Source organism: Notothenia coriiceps, unplaced genomic scaffold (assembly GCF_000735185.1).
Source record: "Notothenia coriiceps isolate Sejong01 unplaced genomic scaffold, NC01 NC01_scaffold00005951, whole genome shotgun sequence".
NCBI lineage: Eukaryota > Metazoa > Chordata > Actinopteri > Perciformes > Nototheniidae > Notothenia > Notothenia coriiceps.
This window is the reverse complement of record NW_011338652.1, coordinates 61934-68821: the sequence shown is the minus strand read 5'-3', so window position 1 is coordinate 68821 and position 6888 is coordinate 61934. Positions and strand designations below refer to the sequence as shown.

The 6888-nt window shown below is 40.6% G+C and overlaps 1 protein-coding gene across 1 annotated transcript; it reads left to right on the top strand.

Annotated features, from left to right (window-relative positions):
• Positions 1-1218: 1218 nt before the first annotated feature.
• LOC104943352 (ventral anterior homeobox 2-like) lies at positions 1219-3164 on the top strand. The gene is made up of 2 exons (XM_010768719.1): positions 1219-1302; positions 1919-3164. The coding sequence occupies exons 1-2, from the start codon at positions 1219-1221 to the stop codon at positions 2399-2401; spliced, it is 567 nt and encodes a 188-aa protein (XP_010767021.1). The 3' UTR covers positions 2402-3164.
• Positions 3165-6888: the final 3724 nt, after the last annotated feature.

The window sequence follows — 6888 nt, the reverse complement described above, 5'->3', positions numbered from 1 at the left end:
ATAACCATTCCTCAGCTCAATGTGACCTTTTCTTGCTTTTATCTGTTGTATATCAATCTAAATTGAGTGTTAATGAAGTACACAAGACATTATGACGGGCCTTGTTTCAACATTTCTTTACTTCACTATTCCTTTTTTTGATAGTGAAAACAATGTAAATCAATGGTGTAAGAACTTTTGTATATAAAGGACTCCTCTACACAGACCGACCTATCAAAAATCATCTTCAAAATACAATTCTTTATACATTTTAAAAGAATAACCGGGAAAATGTAAATAGTTGCTGCATGGAAAACAGAAAAATAACAAAATCCCTCGAATTTCTTTCAATTTACAGACTTTTTGCTAGTTTTTAACGCTTTTTTTACCCTTTTAACATCTAATTTGAACTGTGTAGCCTATCATCACAAGACACTACAAATATTTCATCCTTCCCTTATGACAACACGATGATAATAGCCCAACAAAAAATCAGCCACCTCTCTGCATGCCGCGCTGAAAACACATTAAAACTCGGTCAGGATGGCATACATTTTTGATGTGTGTGATTCCTCTCGCTGGGTGCTCTCCGTGCAGCGATCTGCCGTGACCCCGCGTTGCCTTCCGATCAACATCCCACCGAGCCCCGAACGTTCCCACACGCTATAAATTAAAGCCACGCTGCACCCCATCAATTAAACACGGCGAACAAGGACAGGCAGAGTTCACCGAGCTTTCCTCAACCTGCATACCGGGGGGGGGAAGTTACCTGCCGTGAGAGAGGAGGATGGAGCAGATTATGACTTTTTTTTAAATTAAAATATTACCTTTTATTACCTTCTTGAGCCAGAAATGTTTCATGTTGCAAATGCTCTCCACCTCCTACACTGAAAGAACTGAAACGTTGACTTTTTGTGAAATCTGTGGACATTTAATTAAAGTCAACGTTTTCACTGTATGGCTATATTTAGACTCTAGCACATACCAGTCTCCATATCGTGACTGATAATATTCCCTCTTTGCTGCATAGCTTCGATATCACTGCCCCTCCCCCATATGTACATTAGGGCCTTGAAGTGAGAGAGCAGGTAAAGTGCTACCATGATCAAATGTGCAGAGAAAAACAAGTGATTTGATCCAATGGGCTGTGCCAGGGGATTACAGCTTGTTCAGTATGCGTGTTCGACTGGTTTACTGCTAAGGTGCTGCGTGCTATCACCGTTAGCATGCTACAGCTAGATGTGCTTGAAGCAGGCGGAGTTCACTGAGAAGCAGAGAAGTCGTGTTTCCAGCCTGTGTCACAACCTTTGGGCATGTGAAGAGGTAATGTCAGGGAGCGTTAGTGTAAGACATCAGTGATTTGTGCGTGTTCAAATGTTAAATATCACAAGTGGGGGGGAAAAGTTCACGAGTTATGAAACACTTTCAGCAAGTGGAAGCTGTAACTTTGAGCAGTTTGGTGTCAGAAGTATTGTAGATACGTTCAAACACACCGACGTATTGCTTTCTAAATCTTATTCTTAATCATTTATTTATAATAACTGGGCAAAATTGAATATTTACTGAATGGAAAAACACAAACTGAACTAAATGTCTTGTATGGAGAAGTTTTCTCTCAATTTAGAGATTCTAACGCTTTTTTCCCTTGTTGTCATGTCATTTGAATTCTGTATCATAACAAGACACCACACATATTTAATTCTTCACATATGACAACAAGGTGATAATGGCCCGACAAGGTATTACTGACATCTCTTCACGCCACGCGGAAACTCAGTGAGACTCAGGATATAGTTTTCTGTTTTGTTTGGTGTTCCAGCCCTTTTCCCTGTATTCTCTCTTCTATTTATCGATTTTATTGACTTTTCCGCTGACAAAGTGTGCGTTTGCGACAAAAAAAATACTGACGTGAATCTCTCCTCTCCACCGCTTGTTGCAGGTCAAGGTCTGGTTCCAAAACCGCCGGACCAAACAGAAGAAGGACACCACGAAGGACTCGGACAAACGCTCCTCCTCCTCCAACGAGTCCTTGGCCACCTGTAACATCCTGCGGCTCCTGGAGCAGGGCCGGCTCCTCTCGGGCCCCATCCCGCCGCACAACTCCCTCCTGGGGCCCCACCCCTCCAACGGCTCCCTGCTGAGCAGCCCGGGCGGATCCTCCACCTCTCAGGGGATGGGCACTCCGCCCTCCTCCCTCGCAGGGGGGACTTTCGGGCTGTCGCTGCCCTCGCTGGGCGGCACACCCCCCTCACCCCGCCTGGGCGTCCCCTCCCATCACTCCCTCTGCTTCTCCATGCCGCTGCTGGGGGGCGCCCACCACGAACTGACATCCGTCTACGGGTGCGGTTCTTCAGCTTTTGAGCCGTACATGCGGCTGGACAGGAAGGAGGCGGATCATGGCGGGAAGAAGACGGTTTCTTAAGTCCTGCGACACCTGGAGACTCGTCCTCAGACCTCCACCCCTCAAATCTGTTTTAACTCTTGACTTTCAGCAGATTTGGGGGGAAAGAAAACAACCTGGATCATGTGATCTATGCGGCACCATTTTGTTCCACTGTTGACACAAAATGGTGAAAAGATGGCGGGATGGACGTGATGTGACGGAGACTCTCCCACATAAAAAAAAAAACGTGTGAATTTTTGCAGGAAATGCCGTGTGTGTGTTGCGTGAACCCTGACAGACAGATGTTTTATCCCCGCTCTCTTTGCAGTGGTTTCAGTGACTCTTCACTTTGTGTCCAGTGAGTTTGTGTGTGTGGTTTTCTCTCTCTATACAGGCCTTAATTTTACTGTTCAGGAAAAAAAAAAAATACTTGACATGGATAGTTCAGACTGAATCAGCGTCTGAATAAGAGGAGCGATAATTCAAAGAAAGCAGTTTGTACACATTTCAGTACATATTCCCGTACAAGTGGCCATGTTTGATTTGAGTTAATGTGCTATCACAATATGGAAGAAACACTGAAAAAAAAAAAAAAGAATCGTAGCATTTAAATATCAGTCTCTTTGGTGTCCAGCAGTAGTTTTATGTAAATTCTTTATTTGGTTGTGTTTGTGTATGAAATAATGTGGTAGGATCTGGACAAATGGTGCAAAACTCACATATCTAGATCCCATAGTTTTAATATAAAAGAACATTAAGAAGGATAAGTGTGTGAGGAAGCTGGTGAGACTCTGCCAAAGCATTTATGGACCAAGCTTTGGAGGTGTGTGTCCTCCAACCACTGAAGCAAGTCAAGGTCAAACTGAGATGACCTTTGAGCCCAAATGTACAGTTTTTGATTGATTTTGACCGTTAAATCAGACTCAAGTCTAGGTTTTTATAACATCTGTCCCACTTTTTGAACAATTATTGTATTTACAGAACCAAACGTGTGTAGGCCGTGTTCATATGTCAAGCTAAATCCACACATTTTCTAGTTCCAGCTACAAAAAAATACAATTATCTTTATATTCTTTCTCATATATGACAATTAACCACAACAACCTCTGAGGAAAAAAAATGTAAATCCCACATTTTCACATTTTCTTTTATTTAAGTTGCCCATTTTATGGTTTGCAACATCACAGCTATCAGAAGTACTGTCTCATCAGGTCATATCCATAATCACAAGAAATGTATTTTTACACAGGAGACTAACGGTCTGCTTACATTGCAGCATCTTAAATATTTTCAATAATATATTTTATTTTTCTTTATTTGTGTTTGCGCCATGTTTCCCTCTCTTTAGACTTTTGGCCCTCCTGCTTGCCCCCCCCCATTGAAAGCACTTTATGTTTGTAGGTTTTTATACATCCTCATGTATGTGCCCCCCATTTTCTCCTTATTGAAAAATCCCAGCTTTAGTGAGACTCGACACTTGGTGATCCTCCCGAACCTAAATTGACTCCAGGTTCAGAAAACAGCCCCCTCCGAGACCCCCCACATACATCAGCTGTATTTTTCCCATATGATGCCATGTTTCCTTGTTGTCCAAAGAAAATCAAATCTCGCCTGCAATTCCCCACAGTCTGCCCTCAATCTGTTTGTGTCAGATGAGTTCTCAGCTCTTTTCACAACTTCTGTCAGCTGCTTCTCCTTTCCACCTCTTACTACCCATTCATGTCTTCTCATTGTGAGGTTTAATATGTGCTCGCTGTAGGTGGCTCGACACCTATTTAAAGAAAAAGCGACCACTGTTGTGACATCAATTTAAAAAGCTGCTCACGAGTAAAAGCCAGGTCTAAAGTGTGTTTCCAGCTGCAGGTAAATGCATGGGAAGGTTTTGACCTCAGCTTATGAAAGAAAACCTCTGTCTGGCGGCCTTTTTGCACCCGTGTAGTGCCGGGATAGCAGGTGATTTGTTATTGTTGTGTTGAGGCCCCAGCAGTACTGCGAAAACCCCTGTTATCCTCCCGGGCTCTTTGCGGCGGTCCACTTGTGCTGTATTCTTTTCTATAAGCACTATCCATAATTCACACGCTGTGGCATGAAATATTCAGCAGAGCGATGGAGCTGAGAGGTCAGGAGGCTGCTTTCTCATGTAAGGCCGCTGTATCCTTTCACAAACCTTCCCTTTTCTCCCTTTCACTCACCAGAGGGGCGTTTTGCTTCATGCTTTCCTGTAAGCAAAACAGTCACGTTTTTTTACTGGAATATTTATTTTCGTGTTGCATGATTTAGAGCTGTACTAGGAAAAGAGGGGCTCTACAACAAACTCTTCTTAATGATCCCATTTTCTGTTATTTGTGACGGTAGAGGAGTTTGTGGTTACAGAAGACATTTCCATCCATTCAGAATCAGCACTGACTCATGTTCTGTCACTGTACGGTGGTGTTTTGTAATGTAAATCTGCAGTTACTGTATTGTACGCTCATTCACGGCGACGAGCAGCTATAGGAGAGGGATGTGAGAGCCCTGCCGCTTAAACAAAGCCTTTTTTGTTTTGTTTGTCCGTAATCCAGCTGAGTGGAAGTGTTGCTTTTGACATCTTGCACTTGTTTACCACCATCTCAGAAGCATAGTGGGCCTTCTCACTACTGCATCGTGGGTTTTTCTGTTGGGTAAAGTCCTTTTGAGATTGTGTGGAAATGTTCCTTTTATTTTATTTTCCCTTTATGCACAGCCAAGGTCCTGCATAGGCCTTAACTTCCTTTCTTTTAAGCAGTAAAAGTTACTTAATGTCAAGCTAATGGCACCATCTACTACTTATGATGAACAAACTCTATGTACATAGATATAAATTTATATATGAATATATATAAATGGGTCTTTGCACAAGTTATCTCCATGTCCGCTCCATGTGACTTTAACAGGAAAAAACAAAATGCGACTGAAGATTCATTAAAAAAAAAAAGTCTTTATATATGCTTTACAATTCTTTGTCTCATTAACATTTTGCACTTATTTAAAGAGGCTTACTTCTGTTTCTGGGCTGACAGAGCTGTTTTCACGCTCGGCCAAGATATTGTACAATATGTATATGTATTTTTATTCATATGCATATAAATATATGTCTATGTAATTTGCCTCCTGTGTTCTGTGTTCTTCACTTTCTGCTTCAAAGACACGAAAACTAGCATCTAAAATGTGTGTTTGTAACATGATCTGTACTGAATAATCAATCATACTTCTTTTAAAGGGTTATTCAGTGAAAATATGAGTTTCTGTTTCAACACATAAACATGACTCACATCTGCTTGCACTATTTCTATTCACTGAGGATTTTGGGAAGGCCTTTGCTCACTCGCATATTTATCAAAAACCTTGGCTTATTGGTCCTTTCCATTAGCGTGGCAGAAACATCAAGGTAGTGGACATTTCACCTTTTCAGGTCTCTTTGTGGAGGCCTATGAAGACTTTGAATTCTCTTCTGGTTTGGATGGTGGTGCACAAAGACGTGAATTAATGCGCCCTTGGGTCATTAATTGGATGAAAATACACAAAAAGTGGAATGATGTGGGCGATTCTGCTCAATGTTAGAGGTAAATACATCTCATATTTTCATGACAGCAGCAAATACTTTTGAAGAACGAAAAGTAATTGGAAGAACTTGGACACAGGGCTGCTGGTCAAATAACACGTTTAATTGAGTCCATCGAAGAATCTGCAGGCCCATGCAAAGCCCTTTTGTGGTCCATGTAATTCTATGTTTTGACCACTTTAATTATACAATTTCATCCGTATTGAATCCTGCCAGATTCAAGTAGAATGCCATTTCCCCAAATATTAACAAAACATAAACGTCAGGTTGTAATTTGATGCCTAATTAGACTATTCACTTTTGTTAACTGCAAAATTCAGCAGATTGATTATTACTTCTTTTTTTTCACACAACAAAAACAACATTTAAATATTTAATTTATTTTGTATCTGTGACAGCTTTTCACTTTTGATCAAATAAATACAGTAAGTAATCTGTATATAGCTGTTATTTAAACATACATAAATCCACATTCCTTATATTAAATCTAAAGATACTATTCCCCCTTACACATTAAAAGCTCTACTTTGCAGTCTCAGAATAGAACAATATTAAAATCAATAAATAAATATGATGTTTTTATCCATTAAGATCAATCTTTATTGATTGATTGGAACATTTATTATGTGATTGATGCCTCACAGGTTATAATCCAGTAGGCCGAAAATAGGCCTTTCTGCATCATGTGTAATTGAACTTTTTTGTATACTTTGACCGTTCTACTTGTAGTGTACTAAAGGGAAGTTCTGATTGCAAGGCTTTTACTTTATTTACCTACAGGTATTGCTACTGTATAAGTGAAATACCTGAGTATTTCTTCCACCTCTTTTAAAATACTGAACACTTTGAGTCTCCATAGGTTGTCACATAGACCGCTCTAAAGTCTTTGTTGAAAAGACAACAGCTAACTGATTTAAAAACCTTAAGTGTCAGCTAATTCCCTCTT

Coding starts and splice junctions, on each gene's coding strand:
- LOC104943352 (XM_010768719.1), top strand. CDS start 1,219: ATGTGCTTGAAGCAGGCGGAGTTCACTGAGAAGCAGAGAAGTCGTGTT. Junction 1,303..1,918: donor ACCTTTGGGCATGTGAAGAG/GTAATGTCAGGG, acceptor CGCTTGTTGCAG/GTCAAGGTCTGGTTCCAAAA.